The 16,312-nt window shown below is 35.2% G+C and overlaps 1 protein-coding gene across 1 annotated transcript; it reads right to left on the bottom strand.

The window, feature by feature from the left end:
• Positions 1-1,769: 1,769 nt before the first annotated feature.
• LOC113762255 (50S ribosomal protein L21, mitochondrial) lies at positions 1,770-6,377 on the bottom strand. Its single transcript, XM_027305627.1, has 5 exons — positions 5,882-6,377; positions 5,164-5,244; positions 3,760-3,861; positions 2,340-2,414; positions 1,770-2,171 (listed from the first exon to the last, which is right to left on the bottom strand). Exons 1-5 carry the CDS (start codon positions 6,320-6,322, stop codon positions 2,052-2,054), a joined length of 819 nt encoding a protein of 272 aa, XP_027161428.1. The 5' UTR covers positions 6,323-6,377; the 3' UTR covers positions 1,770-2,051.
• Between the last annotated feature and the right edge of the window lie 9,935 nt (positions 6,378-16,312).

Genomic DNA, 16,312 nt, shown 5'->3' with positions numbered 1-16,312 from the left:
TAGTTGATTTAATTGCATGAATTGAGTTTCTTCTTGCAATGTGCATTTAATAGCAATATTTGAATTGTTCACGCTCCAGCTTCTTCCATGGAAGGGGAAGCTTGAGTCTTTGCTAATATCTAACTGTTATGCTTCAACCTGAGAAGCCAAAGAACATGATTCACCAACAGTCTAGTCTTGTAATTAACTATCTACATGAGGACATCAAATAGTGTCCCTTTCCAAAGGATGGGATGGTGATGTATCGAGCTTCTGATCATTTGGACATCAGGGAAATGCATGAAATGCTGTAGTAGAAGAAAAATAATCACAAGGTCAGTAAGCTGCACTTGCTGCTATATGGTAATAACACGAGAAGTTATCTTGTTCTTAAGTTTTTCCTCTTCCACCTTGTTAAAAAATAACTGTTACATTCCAGCCGTAACTATAAACTTGTGCTCTCCATTGAGAGAGAGAGAGAGAGAGAGAGAGAGAGAGAGAGATTATGCACGTTTCTCCATCAAACTAAAGCCCGAGGTTGGCTACAATCGGCCATTTCAGTTTTCTCCTAGGAGCAAATACTGCATCTGCGCATGGAACACTTTAATGATCAAAATTTGGCACCTGAATATAAACATTTGGCTACACCAAATTCCACTGGTAATAAAACAAATCTGTGCTACCGAAAGCAGTGCCATATGATCAACTATTTTAAAACTGTGTTTCCAACACATTCAAGGCTTGAGACACTGCACTTGAAGATAGCATGCTAACGCCAGATCATCCAATTGTTGTAGGTTCACTTTTTTTTTTTAATTTTTGGTCTTTTTACACCAAAAACAGAACCAATTCGATTCATCAATTACACTAACATAGGATCAAAGCAGTTTTTATTATAATCTCGTAATTCGACCCATCAATGGTTACATATGTTGATATAATTGAATAATATGAATCATAAATGATGAGAATATGAAGATTTAGATTCCTTTCAAGTTCAAGGAAATTCGTTTGATGATTGATAGTGCAATCGGACTCAAGAATCATTGAAGATTTGTCATGCTTATTTCTTGTTATTTATTTAAGTAAGTTTTCAGCAATAATTGTTAGTTAATTAGAGTTAGTCTTGAGTTATTTTTGAGTCCTTAATAAGAGGAATAAAGGCTAAGGTCATGTTGACCGTAGTTAGGCCAATTTGAGTTAGTTTCCTATTCTAGCTGAATTAGAGTTTTAGAAAAGTAGTTAATTGCTTCTAAATTTATTTAGAAAGTTGTGTCAAGTTTAGAAGTCAAGTAAAATAAGGAAACTTGTATTGTTTCCAATTTAGATTAGGTTTTTGAGTCTCGTAAGGCTATAAATAGCCAAGTTTATGATATTATCAGTAGTGAGACAATTATGAATTGAATAAAAATTAAGAGTTTTTCTCTCTCAGGTTCCTTTGGAAGCGGTCCCTTGATATAAAGTGAATTGTATCTCCTTTGTTCAAATTTTAGCTTATCAATTCAAAACCACATTGAATTGTGGCGCCATTCTACCAATACATCTTGGTTCCCTAATCCGTTAGCTTGTGAGTTCAGATAATATCAAGATTGTTCGCAATCTCAGAGATTAGAGGGATCGAGATTGTTTCATCTCTGTATTTATAACTTGATCAAGATAGATCCTTCTAAAACCTCAAGCCTAGAACGTCCTCAGTCAACAGGGGAGGACGCTAATCCAAGTATCAGAGAACAGCAACTGACAATTTGAACAATAAAAAGGCGAGGAATTAAAGAATTACTGATGATATATGGTCCAAATATTTATCATCAATGAGATAAAATGCATATTTGATTATTATTGATACAAATACCTGTCAGCTAACATATCAAGCCTACAAAAATGGTATTCATCACTGCCAAGATGTACACTACCCAAAAAGAAATTCGACTTTAGGGTGGATGGTTTAGGAATCCAAGGAATGCGAATTCCTTGGAGGGAACAGGTAAAAGGCTAGGGCAACAACAAAAAGAGGAAGGTGAAAAAGAACAAGGACTCCATGCTGCCCGTGCTATGCTGCAACTCCCTCCTCTCTAAGCAGAAACTGCTGTCTTTTCCACCTTCTTGGTAGCTCTCTTTTCAGTCTTCATAGATGGTATAGGTTCAGGCTTCGCAATTCCTTGTATATCAGTTATCCTCAACTTTGTTAGTTCCTAAGCGAGAAAAATATGCAAAGGTCAAAACCTTCCAATCACTCCCTCTCCAAAATACAGAAGAGAAGTCACATCAATAGCTTAGGGTAGACATAAACAAAACGCATGGGAAAATGACAAGGTACAGGAAATTCAGAAATTATACTTAACCTCTAATTGTTAACTTACCTGCCGATGCCCTTTGGTTCTTCTATAGTTCTTCCTCCTCTTTTTCTTGAATATGATGACTTTTGCATCTAATGCCTGACAGGAAGCATTTAAGTAAAAGAATTACAATGGGCAACTGAGAAAGAGAGCTAATGAAGAATAATTCATATAATGAATTGTTTTAACTTCAGCTAAACAACAAAATGCAGGCACAGGCATAACACCTGACTAACAGTATAATGAAAAGTGCGGCCCCATAAACGAAAAGCAAAGCCAGGGCGACGTGCAAAATTAAACTGGTGAAGTAACCAAGTTTTAGATAGCGTGAACACGTTTACTGCAGCTTATTGGTGACAAGGAAAGATGTAAACTGATGTCATTTTAACAGAATGCACAAATGTCCTGAAAATCCGGAAAACAGGTGATGATCTACTAAAAGGAAACAGGTGCTGATCTACTAAAAGATATGTAGATGATTAGCCAGCAGGAGAAAGAAAATAACTTTGCCCTTGACTACCAAAATGCATTATTTTCTAATTGGAACTTTAATTTGGAGATAAGACTTAAGAGTCTATTACAAGCTCTCTCTCTCTCTCTCTCTCTCTCTTCCCCCCAAGATAAGAATGCCACTATCTCAGTTTAATTGGTAAAGTTTCCAAACATGTAAATCCTTCCTCAAAGAAGAAAGTGATCCATCCTCCATTTAACCTCTCACCAAGTACTCAATAAGTCCATGCTAACCTAGCACGACTCTTCTCATGTCAGCTCAAATCTTCAAGCTTGAATTGGATGTTAATATTGTGTAAACAGAGAAAATTGTTGACATTATTGATCATCACTCCATTGCAAGAAACTCGAGTTAGCTCAGTAATACACCATTAGAAACGATGATGCATTTCAACTTTGAGGAGAAAAACTAGTTTTTCTCTCATCAATAATATACCCATAAATCATAGACAAAATTATTACAATAGAATAAAACTTTATGCCACACACACATTCATCCTATTCGCCCACAACTGTACAAGATACATGCCAACTAGCCCTTCCATCATTAATAAGCTACCCTGCAGAACTAACTACAATTAGAAAGCCACAAAATGCTACAGTGCCACAGTCTTAGTTAATCTCCAATTTTCTTTCCAACATCCAACATATATAGCACGCCATGTGGTAAAATGGAAAGTGGTAATTGTGAATTGAGTTCAATGTGCCAAGAGAAAAAGGTGTTGCCCTAGATAAAAGTTCATTGGGCTGGTTGCTGCAATTTTATAAATGCAGATGAGGGAAAAGGCAATTTTATAAACGCCCTAGAACTTCAAAATTAATGCAGATGAGGGAAAAGGCAATTGTTCTGTTCAATAGCCACACATGCAAGGTCAAAACACAGATCTGTTTTAGTTGAAATCAAAAGATCAAAGTGATAGATTCTGTATCTTACATGCTCCTCAACAACAGCATGAACAGCTGCATCAGGCAACACTGGACGACCAATAATTGTCTGGGCCGTAGACCCCAGCATGAGAACCCGGTTTAAGATTAACTGCAGGAGCATATGTTTATAAATATTCAAGCCAGAGTTGTTGTTTTGGTAATGTCAGAAAGCAGAATTATCAAAAGTTCAACGGTCACAGAAGAAAACAAAAGGAAACTAAACAAAAGATAATAAGAAATTTTTTAATTCATCACTCCGTTGCATAATAGCATCACTCCACCATTATCTATGTGCATGATAGGTATATTCAAACAAATGGCTCAAGGGAATTCGCATTTAAGTCCTAAGACTAACTAGTCAAACAAAGAACAAAGAGTTCAGTGCCAAAAGCTTGCAAAGCAGCTCTTATGATTGGAAAAAGTTTGATAACCATGGAAAATGGAGTGGAAAGCAGCTTCACCATTATGCCGCTTATATGGTAGGAAAGGATGTAGTAAAAGGAAAGCCATAGAAACTTCATTGCTTAAGACACTTTCATTACCCAGTACAAAAGAATACATGAAGAACAAAATTTTTTATCTCTACAGTCTCTCATATGGCACTTAACAAAACAAACACACAAGGAAATGAGATTTTTCCAAGAAAATGTATGCTACATGTTTTAGGCAGAAAATAAGCCTTCAAGAAAAAAACAAGACCTTCCTTCATAATTACTTCAGTTAATATGCAAAGTCTGAAAACCATTGGTAACATATGCATCGACATTCATCAATGAACAGTAGACAGTGAAGTACACAGCAGCCTGGCACAATGAGTATCAGCGGAAACATCTGTATTCCTACATAAGTGATCCAACACACAACCATGATAACTAAAAGGAAGCAAATCAGTCTTTAACCCTTGGCACACAACAATCAGCAAATTATTTTCTCACACTACTGGGAAAGCTTGAACTTTTAGCATATTAAACATCAACTAAGCCCATCATATGATAAATTCCTCCAACTTATGCCAATCAGCAGCTCGTTTTTTCATTTTGATTTGGTTTATTACCAGGAAAGAAAAGAAACAACTGTTAAACAATGAAAAGTAGGGCCGAATACTTCCAAAATCAATACTCCACACAAAGCACAGCCTTCTCTTGAAAGCTTCACTTTTAGGATACACACTAAAACTTAATGACAAGGCATTGAAATGCATAACAAGATGCACCGTCAAGGTGTCAACCACTTTATAAAGATAACAAAAAATAATTTTTACTAGAACGTTAATAATACAAAGCAGTTTGGTGCAATCTGCATTATACAAATTTAGCACTCAGTCAGGTCATTCAGTACAGAAAACTATTGAAAAGTTAACACAGTATATTTATCCAATTTGTATAAGAAACAAAAAACAAAAACCACTCACCTTGTCATTCACATCACAATACTTCAACTTCTCTACAAATATGCTATCTCCATTGCTCACCTTAAACTGATGTGAACCAACCTACACAGAACCACATGATCGTTATCACATATATTTCTACACTCATATTTAGCATAATAACAATACCTCGAGCAATCCACTTTTCTTTTCCCAGTGAAAATTTACCCATTTGCTACATTCAGAACATTCAAACAGTGAAAATTCCACAGCAAAAATTTGCGGAAAGTGAGCACTCTTAGGAGCCCAATGTTGAGTTATATATTCAAAAGGACAGCTGTATCATGTATGCTATAATATTGTTGTACACCAAAGTACATTTTCCCTGTGTACCAACACAATAACTTTGAAATCAGTACAAATACCCTTTATGGTATTTGAACTCAAAATTGCACTGTCTATATCAATTTATTTATTTATTTATTTTTGGGTAAGCCGTCTATATCATATTTACAATAAAGAAGGAATTTTTCACTAGTTATTCCAATAAAAAAATGCACATTTGAATTACTTCAAATGCACATTCTATGACGAAAATTCATTAGCAGAAACTATAAAACGTACAAGAATCACCTCTTCCTGGCAATCACCATCAAACCAAATACAACCCCAAAAGACGAACATTATAATTGCTCCAAATGCACATTCCACAATGAAAATTCATTAACTAAAAAAACCATTACAATGATCAAGATTTTACCTGAACAACTGCAAAAACCGGCTCATAGGGTTTAAAAACCCGGTCAGACTCCTCAAGCAGGCCAATAACTTTATACCCAATTTCCACGGCCTCTTCAGCTTTTTGTTCATCTGATTTCCCACTCAAATGTACTCTCTCTTCATCCTCACTTTCATCATCATCATCTTCTTCTTCTTCTTCTTCTTCGTCTCCATCATTATCAATGCTGCCCATACTAGTCCGATTATCGGAGCAGAGATGCCGCGAAAATGACGGAAACGCAGAACAAATTTTGCCGGGATCCGTCGGGGTTAGGGATTGCACGGTGGAATATTCAGTTTGTAGGAGAAAATGAGGGGCTATAGTTAGGGTTTTGAGAATGGGATGGGGAGATGGGTTTGGAGAATGAGATATGCAAAAACAACGGCTAATTAGGGTTTGAATACAACGTCGATTTGCCATTGCCGTTGAATTGGAGAGAAAGTGGAGAGGGGTTTTGCGCAGGCCGTTTGAAGGTCAGTAGGGTTTATGGAGTGAAAAGCGTGAAAAGCTGTACGCTTTTCTCGTAAAGACCCGTTACTGATGCCACGCTTTACGTGTCTCCCCTTAATTCCCTTTTTTGGGAGAAAATTTGAGCTTATATTTACAATAGAGACAATTAAAAAAATCGAATGAAGAAAAATCAAACAGAGTACTAATTACTATTGATAAACAAGTTGATCACTCATGCAATGGGAGAAGGTGAGAGTTTATTAATATGATGGAAACTCGTAATTTTGTTTATAAACAATTGTGAGCACGTGCAATAGACGTTATAATGTGAAGTAATTTAACAAAAAGGGTTTGGTGATACTTACATTATTACACATATTGCTAGTCAAGAAAAAATGCTCAAAGTAAAATGCCAAATTAAAAAGAAAAAAGAAAATTCTTTTATACATCGATGGCTTATAATGTGATAAAATTTGTTGAATGATGCATTGTTGAAGAAAATATGAATAGGAATATAGGATTGCTTGAGATGATTATTAAACTTTTACAACGGTTATATATCTAGAACTAAAAACAATTATTGATAAAAAAAAAAGTTTGTATATGCTTTCAATTAAGCACAAAAAATGAAACAACCCCATTTCTAATGTTCTTACATTAGGATCAAACGGCTAATCAATTGAAGAACATTATTTAACTTGTAACAAGGTTGTCGAGGAAATTTTGATTTAATAGTTAAGGTTGAGATTTTAAAAATTAAAAGTATTGAATTCAAATCTCTCTTCCCCTTTTCACTTCTTAAATCCCAATATTCCCTTGTTAAAAAAAATCTACTAAGGTCAATGAATTTTCTTAAATGTATTGAAATTGACCAAAACATACTTGGGGGCGGTTTGGTAAACATTCCTCGATTACAATCACTATGAGCATCATTAGCCCATAATGAAAATGGGTTTTGGTGATTCCCCTAATGTTTTTGGTTTCATAGTGGGATACATGAGTATCACCCTTAGTTGTTTGGTTTTATGTTCAAGGATGGATTTAAAAAAAAAAAACTTTTTTTTGGAAAAACTTTAATCTTTTCAATAAACAAGTTTTTACCTACCACATCCGTTTCATTCATTTTCTAGAATGCTCACTTTAAGAACAAATTATTGAAACATAACAATTGGAACTCAAAAGACGGTGACTAGGGTTGCAAACGAATCGAGCGGCTCGAGTCCGAACTCGAGTCGAGTTCGGTCAACGTCGAACTCGAATCGAATTCGAACTGACCAAGTCGAACTCGAATTCAAAAATACTAAATTCGTTTGCTTGCGAGATAGCTCGAGCTTGATTATATATATATATATTATTTTAATAGTAAAATTACATATATATCCCTAATATTTTTATTATTTATTAAAAAAATTATTATTTTATTTTTAAAAAAAAAAATTATTTTTTATTGTTTAAACTCGAACTAAAGCTCGACTCGAATTTGAGTCGAACTCAATCTCGAGTTTGATATTTTGAGGTCGTTGGGTTTGAATTCGAGTTTTGTAAAATTACGTCAAGACTCGGTTCGATTAGGTCAAAATTCGACTCGACTCGATTCAACTCGTTTGAATCCCTAACGGTGACAATCATATTTGAGCGAGTGTCAAAACAACTACAACCATATTACAATATAAGAGTTTCACAAAATAACTAATTCTATAACCTTTATCAATCATAATACCTGATCCATTCATAACTGTAACAAAACCATCCAATCTCATCCATTCATGACTATCACAAAACTATCCCAATAGCAAAGGATACGACAAAGAAAAATATGGGAAGACAAGTCATCAGATTGAACAAAGAATCACCAAACAAATCACCAGACTTCAAAATCATGATAAAAACTAAAAAACAACTAGCTCGTTAAAGCTAAAAAACAACTAGCTCGTTCTAGTGACTCTAGTACTACGAGTACAGCAGCATGGCTGTCCCAATAATAAAACCATGATAAAAGCTGAAAAACAACTAGCTCATTCTAGTAACTCAAGTACTACGAGTACAGCGGCATGGCTATCCCAACAGCAAATTCCTAAAATAGTGCTTCAATAGAAAGATTGTGCTTCAATAGGAAGATTGCATCAAGGATGGCAGGCACAAGGTTATATATTGTCATCCCATATAAAACAAGTACCTCGTTGCCAATGATTTTGTAAGTAGAACTAGAATAACAACTGGAGTAGGAGCTCGTTGCCAACCATAATAGTAATGAGTATAATCATAATGAATACTAGCAGTTGGATAGGGCAAATCCATATCATACTGCCTCTTCATATGAGCTTCAAGTTTGAAGGACACAAGAATTTGATAAATTCAGCAACTAAGATATCTGCAACTCTCGAGCATTTTGCATCTGAAAAGACAAGATTTTTAAGCTTTGCCACCATAGAATTATTCATATGCACTGCCACCATAGAATTACTCCTATTAAATGCTAGTTGCTTTCTTTTGTCTTCATTGGTCGTGGATATTGCTATGCTAGAAAAAATGTGGAGTAATCCCATCAATTGAATTAACATTTTTATTTGTTACTATTTCGAATTGTAACTCCAAAGGCAACAATGGTGTAGATGTCAATGTCATCAGCTCTTGGCTTCCTTTCTTGCATGAAGAAGTTACTCAGAATTATGTTAAGTGGGAGGGTTCGAACTCGAAATCTCTCACTTGCAATTCCTCCTCCTTATCATCCAATCTATCCCTCCCCCATTCAAATATAGTATCAATGTGTATAAAGTATTTGTTAGAATTTAATTTTGTATTTTTCAAAAATTATGAAAATAACATTTTTTTGGGTCTTTTTTCCTTTCAGTTTTTCTTTTTCTTCCTTACTCTTTTGGATAAAACCACCGGCATCAACAATCACTAAATCATTGTATAGACATTCCCTGTAATATTTTTCGTATAAGACGTGATGAAGATGCACCCACAAATGTAGTGTGCGGATTAGGTTACATGAATTCTGTTTCTTTTAATTGACCAAATTAACCACTTTTAGGGGTTTGTGGAATTTACTTCAAAAAAATATTGTTTCGGATAATAGGCACTGAAATTCACCTAGTTTCTTTTTTTTTCTTTGTTAATAATTACATTGATATAGGGATTTTAAGATTGAAAGTGGAGAATGGAAGCAACACAAAGGCGGTTTTTGAGCTTTGCTTCCACAGCCACACACTTGAAATTTTTTTTGGCTTCCCCAGCCACAGGCTTGGAACTCTATTAAAGTTTCTTGATTATTTTAGTAATCTTAAAGTTAATAGTTTCTATTTATTTTTAGTAATACTTAGTAATTATTATCATATTTGCATTTAGGAAAAATCATTCAAAACGTCCCTTACATTTAGTTAAATGAAATTTTCAATCTTTCACTTTTAAAATACTAATTTTGCGTCTCTTACAAAATTTGATTCTAATCTAAAATTTCAACCATTTTTTACATTGGATCCATCTGACCCACAAATGATTATTTATTTAGAAATAAAAAGGTTAGATTCCATTTATAGTTAAATAAAGGACCTAATAGTCTTGATTTTTTTTCAACACATTTTAAGAAAAATTAGTTAATTTTGTTAGAAGAGTAAATTTAAACTACTGATTTCTTAAAATATCCTTACATTGATATTAGAAGTATGACTAATCACTATATTTTTACATTAATTACAACAATACTGTGGAAAGTTGCACCTTACACCAAGCAATTAATGAATAACGTAGGTTATACTCATTAATAATAAAGTACATTATATAAACATATATTAGAGAAATTATAAATTGATTATATTCTTTAATTAAAAAGTGGACTATAATTTGGAACAGATGAAAAAAAAAACAAGGTTATCAAAGTGACAAAGAGGAGTATTTTTTTTTTTTTTTGATGAAACGAAAGGAGCACAGAGGGAGTATTTGATTTAGCCTCTTTGTCAATTTCATGTCCTACGAAACTTACCCACCTCAAATCAGCACAAATGTCCAACATCAAATATTATATCAGCAAAAAGGGACTTTAATACTCGGTAAATATGCACGTCCAGCGAAAGAAAAGATTCAAGAACCGAACCACAAATTCTAAGAAGTCTTTCAACACTCTTTTAAGTCCGCGCTATACTGGAAGTAGTTATTAAAACCACAATCATCAAACTTTCTTTTAAACATACGCCGGACAATCTTCCTTTCATCTTCTGCAATACCTCTACATTTTGGTCAACGAATAGGTGCATTTACCATCTAGAGAGGACTGATACAAGGGCTGTAACATCTATATCTATGTTTTCAGACTCGGACCGGGCATCGACTCGGTCGAGCTCAGGGGTTAGGAGTCAATGGATTCGACCGGATTCGATAGAGATTGAACCGGATGACGTCATAAAAAAATTATTTAAAAATTAAAATATTATATGTAAAATACTTAAGAACATGTTAATATTAATAAATGTATATTCATATATATTTGATGTTTCAAATATATTTAACAAGAAAATACAAAGAAATTAGAATGATCAAGTCGCAATTTATATTATTCAATGAACATTAACAAGTTTAGAATTAAAATTATGAATTTAATTGAAAAATAAACACCAAACTTTAGGACAACATTTATAAAGTATGAAATATTTGAGATATATTAATAATTTTTAATAACCTAGGGGCCAAAACATAATATTAAAAATATTTTGACCTTTAAAAAAAAAATTGGGCTGCAGGACTGAGGCTGAAGTCTCCAACTCTGCTGGGCATGGCATGTCAGGTATCTGCTTCAATTAAGAAGGCCGCCATTATATCTTTCCATCGGGCTCACCAGGATTCCCACCACTGGTGAAAGTTGGAGACTTCTTTTAGTACAAATCGGAGGAAATGTAAAGCCGAAACTTGACACCTCATCAAGTTTCTTTCCGCGTTACACCGGACCTTTGATATCAAACCTGGTCAAATCCGATTTTTGACCGGATTTGACTGAGTTTTATTACATCCGGTTTTTTAGAGTAACTCGGATTAGACACTTGACCGGTTCCCCGTTCGACCGGCCGGTCCGGTCCGAGTTTAAAAACACAGATCTATATACCATAGAAGAAGCAGTTGGACTATAATTGTGGCAAAATTGGACATGTTCTACCTAGTAGAGGCTCGAGATAGGGAGATTCTTTATCCCCCTACTTATTTATTATCTGTGTTGAAGGACTTTTTGGATTATTCAAGAAAGCTGTGAATGACAAATTCTTGATAGGAATAAAAATCTGCAAAGATAGTCCTGTTATTTCACACCTCTTTTTTGCAAATGACTCTTACTGTGCTGTAAAGCAACTAAATAGGAGGTAAGGACAGTGAAAGAGATCCTCAAACAATATGAGAAAGCTTCAAAGCAAGTGGTGAATTATGAAAAGTCAGCAATGTATTTCAGCAGGAACACACTAAACCAAGATAGAAAGGAGATTAGTGAGGTGCTGGAAAACATGAAAGAAGCCACAAGTGGGAAATACCTTGGATTACCAATGGCAATTGGAAAATCCAAGAACCAAGTTTTTGGGTATGTGAAGAGCAAGATAAGCAATAAGCTGCAAGGATGGAAACAAAAACTGCTAAGCTCGGGAGGGAAGGGAGTGTTGATCAAAGTTGTTATCATGGCAATTCCAAACTATACAATGTCCTGCTTCAAACTTCCTAAAAGCCTGTGTACGGATATTAGCTCAAGAATAGCAAAGTATTGGTGGGAAAATGGTGAAAAGGAGAACAAAGTGTATTGGCCCACTTGGAAGAAACTGATAGAGGTGAAAGGCAAAGGAGGGATTGGTATCAGAGACTTGGAAGCACTTAATACAGCTCTGCTTGCAAAACAAATTTGGAGGTTCATCACAGCTCCAAATTTGTTAGTAAGCAAAGTTATCAAGGCTAAGTACATGAGAGATCACTGGATGGATAAGAAACCCCCTAACTCAGCCTCTTGGACCTGGAAGAGTATTCATAGTGCCAGACACCAATTATGCAATGGATTATGGAAGAGGATTGGAGATGGAAGCACAGTGGATATTTGGAAAGATAAGTGGATAACAGGAATTTCAAATGGCAAACCCTCATTAACTAGACCTGAGAACTGCCAGCTTCAGAGAGTAAGTGATCTAATAATGGAAGGAAAGTGGGATCAGCTAAAAATACAACAGTTGTTCAATCAAAAAGAAGCAGAGTTAATAGCCAGCATCCTTCTGAGCCTATATAGAAGGAAAGACAAGATATTCTGGAAACACTCCAAATCAGGCTCATATACAGTAAAATCTAGCAATGCAATTGCTAAGCAGGATAAACATAGTGATGGAAGGAGGGAGGAAGTGAGAGAGGAGACAAGTTAGGAGATAAGAAAGCACACAGTCTGGAAGAACCTTTGGAAGCTGAATATGAAGGTGAAACTAAAACACTTCATGTGGAAAGTTCTACAAAACTGCCTGCCAGTAAAAAAGGTCATATATAGGAGAATGGGTAAAGGAGATCAGATGTGTGAGTGCTGTGGGGAGGCAACTGAGATAATAGAGCATTTGTTTTTCCATTGTCCAATGGTAGAAATGACATGGAAAATGGCTCCAGTCAAATGGGAAGGGGTCACAGAGCTAAGAGATAATATATGGAAGTGGTGGGAAACAATAACTGAGGTAGAGGAAAAAGCTTAGGAAAGAGATCGAATTAACCTCACAGTCAAATCTTTTGTGGTAGCTAATGAAACTGAAGAGGAAAAGACCAAAACATTAACAACACAGCAGAACCAACAAGAGAGATGGGAACCACTAAAGCCAGGGGTGATTAACACAGATGCAAACATCTCAAATCAATCTGTAAGAACAGGAAAGGGAATCAAAACAAGGAACTGGACTGAAAAGCTAATAAAAGCAAGGGGTATAATGGAATGCAAGAATGGAACAGCTATTGAGGAAGAAGCTCTAGCAGTAAGAGTTGCGCTTATGATCGCCAAAGATGCAGGATGAACTAAGATAGAAGTCTAATCAGATTGCAAATCGGTGGTTGACCAAATCAATGCAAGCAATGTTCAAGACATTCGTATTGCAACAGTCCTAGAGGATATTGAGAAGATGAAAGAAGGTTTTGAACAGTGTAACTTCTCTTTTGTGTATAGAGCAGGAAATATGAGTAGCCATACACTAGCTCAACTTGCAATCAAGCTAATTCATGATATAGAATAGGACAATGAGTTCTCGGTATGGCTAATGGATATAGTAAGGAAAGATGTGAGGGCAGTTGCCTCTTTTTGTAACTAACTCTTGTACTATCAAGTGTTGATATATAAAAGTACTGTTTCCATTTGATGAAGAAAATATATATAAGAAGCAGTTGGAGTTTACTGTTCAGGCCACTTTTTGCCTTGCATTTTCATCTGCTTTGTCGGTGAAAAAAAATGGAAATGCAGAGATTTATGTTTATACACAAAGAAGCACGTTTTGTTCCTTAGCTCAAGAAAATCCATAGAGATAGAGAGGAGGTGTGTATTTACTTTTATATCCTTTTAGATGCTTTTTGTGTGGTAGTGTGGCAACTTAAGTTGGGGTTTTAATTGTCCTTTTATTTTGATTTGATGACCCATTCAAATCATTGTTTTATAGACTACAGGAATTAGGGAGCATAATGACCTCATTGCCCTTAGACATGCTCTATTAGTGGAACCAAGGTATCATAATCTTGGGCATGATTGTACTTCTGAGATTTTTAATTCCTTTTGTACCGTCACTTTTCTTTTGTACATTACAAGTGGAGCTTCCATTTCTCGAGGTTCTTTTGAAGCAATATACACATTGTTTTTGGTTCCTTTGTTCTTCCTCTTGCATTTTCTTCTTTCCAGGTTATAGACATTGTGCATTTTCTTCTTTTTCTCTTTTTCTAGCTTCGTCTCCTGCTCCTTATCCCTACAAGTTTGCTTGCTGTAAGCACCTCGGCATGTTCGGACCCTACTAGACCTCTTACCCCATTAGACAAAAGACACCTCGTCTCGACCATCCTCAACCGAGGTGATTGGAGTTCACCTGAAATAGACGCTTCACCTCGTCTATGCCTCTACCCATAACACCTCGCACTTCAGCTCCCTACATGACTTAGGACTGATGGTGATGTGACCGCCAACCACCCTACTGCTTAGACCTACGCCTGACACTGCAGCCCTAGACTATCTTATGATGGCTGATAGTGGGTAGGCTTTATCATTTTGCCCCTAACTTTCTCTACTATAAATACTCATCTACCATTTACAAATGAGATACGTTGTTCAATCTACCTACCTAACTCCCGCACTACTTCTAACTTCAATATCGAAGTGAGACCGGGGGACAAAGTTTCGACAATTCCATTTTTGGCAGGTGAACTCATGTGTTGCCAACTCGGTTCATTCAACCAGAAATAACCTCATCCTCACCAACTTTAGGTTTGGTTCTATTCTTTCTTTTAATTATCGCAACTCTTTTATTGCGTCTTAAGAGTATCCTTAGATTGTTTTTTGTATATGTTCTTTTCATTGTTCTACTATTCACTGAATATGTGATTACTTTAGAGTTACTATCTATTGCACTTTTGTTTGTTAGTTGTTTGATCCCACCAAAAAACAACGCACCGACACCTACAAAAATTGAACCTAAGAAGCTTTAGTATTTTTGAAACTCCAGACAAATACTATTTTTGAAGCTTTAAGAAGCTTTAGCTGTAAATATGTGTGAATGTTCTTATGAACTAAACATCCCATATATAGACAATGATCCAGATGACTAATCTAGAAAAACTGAATAGAACATGCCCTTTTGAAGACATCTGGAAAATTGTATATATAAAAGATGCAATGCAGTAGTCCTTTAAAAAATATTGCACAAGATAAACCTATGCATATATATACATACATATATATATAACTTAGTTGCTCAACACAACAATTCAAGTCAGTAGTACAAAATTACATTCCAAAACAAATTATAATTACAATTTTTTTTTAAAAAACTAACACTAATACTCAAAAATTTTCAAAAAATAAATCCCTTGGCGCCGGCACATTGCGTGGGAAACACCCCTAGTTTTCAAATATAAGGCACCGCTATCATCTCTATAAACATCATAGATTGGAAAAGAACTCCAATAGTTGAAAGACAACTAGGGCTTTATCATGATTTTCCATAAGGGTTCCTTTCGACTATGTCCACGAGATTCCAATTGCTCTTACGAACATCCATCTCAACGGCTGCAGCTTACTCCCACTGGAGGGTTCCAATTCCCCACAACTACTCTTCTAACATGCATCTCTAATTGATCGTATATTTATTAGCTTGTGCTTGCTATGCTATTCGTCAATAGCCTCCATGATTACTTATCAAAAAATCAAATTGAGACAAACCCTGGAATTTAAACAAATAGTTGCAACCCTGAGTCATGCTTTTCCCAAAGATATACTATTTTACCAATCTTGTTACAGGTATTTAGCAGTTAAAATAAAAGGATATTTTCATTTCCTCTGTACTAATTTGATGCCAAAAGAAAGGTAGTATATAAATATAAAGATGAGTGAGAAGATAACAAAATAATCTAGCAGAAGAATAAGTTTTACTATTACAGGCAACGCTAAGAGATATGATATTTGATATTTAAGTCATCCAAGTGGATAAACTGCATTTATAGTAACAAAAATACCATTTAAGGAGTTGTAAACCATATTTTCACTATAGATTTTAAAATGACCAAAATAACTATATTGAAATAGCAGGGATTGTGAACCAACTATTAGAACCACAACTAAACACTGCTACAAAACCAAGTCTAGCATGGGATCACCTTAAAGACAATTAATTGGAGAAGATTGAAATCGCTCATGTGTCATATACTGCTTCTTTTCTGAAACAACAAGAGATATATGAGATATATACCACAATTCATCACCATTTAACCCCAGTGCAC

The sequence above is a fragment of the Coffea eugenioides genome, chromosome 2 (genome assembly GCF_003713205.1).
Source record: "Coffea eugenioides isolate CCC68of chromosome 2, Ceug_1.0, whole genome shotgun sequence".
Classification (NCBI taxonomy): Eukaryota; Viridiplantae; Streptophyta; class Magnoliopsida; order Gentianales; family Rubiaceae; genus Coffea; species Coffea eugenioides.
The sequence above is the reverse complement of the archived record's forward strand: the minus strand, read 5'-3'. Positions and strand labels throughout refer to the sequence as shown.

Coding starts and splice junctions, on each gene's coding strand:
- LOC113762255 (XM_027305627.1), bottom strand. CDS start 6,322: ATGGCAAATCGACGTTGTATTCAAACCCTAATTAGCCGTTGTTTTTGC. Junction 5,245..5,881: donor CGGTTTTTGCAGTTGTTCAG/GTAAAATCTTGA, acceptor GGTTCTGTGTAG/GTTGGTTCACATCAGTTTAA. Junction 2,172..2,339: donor GAACCAAAGGGCATCGGCAG/GTAAGTTAACAA, acceptor TTTCTCGCTTAG/GAACTAACAAAGTTGAGGAT.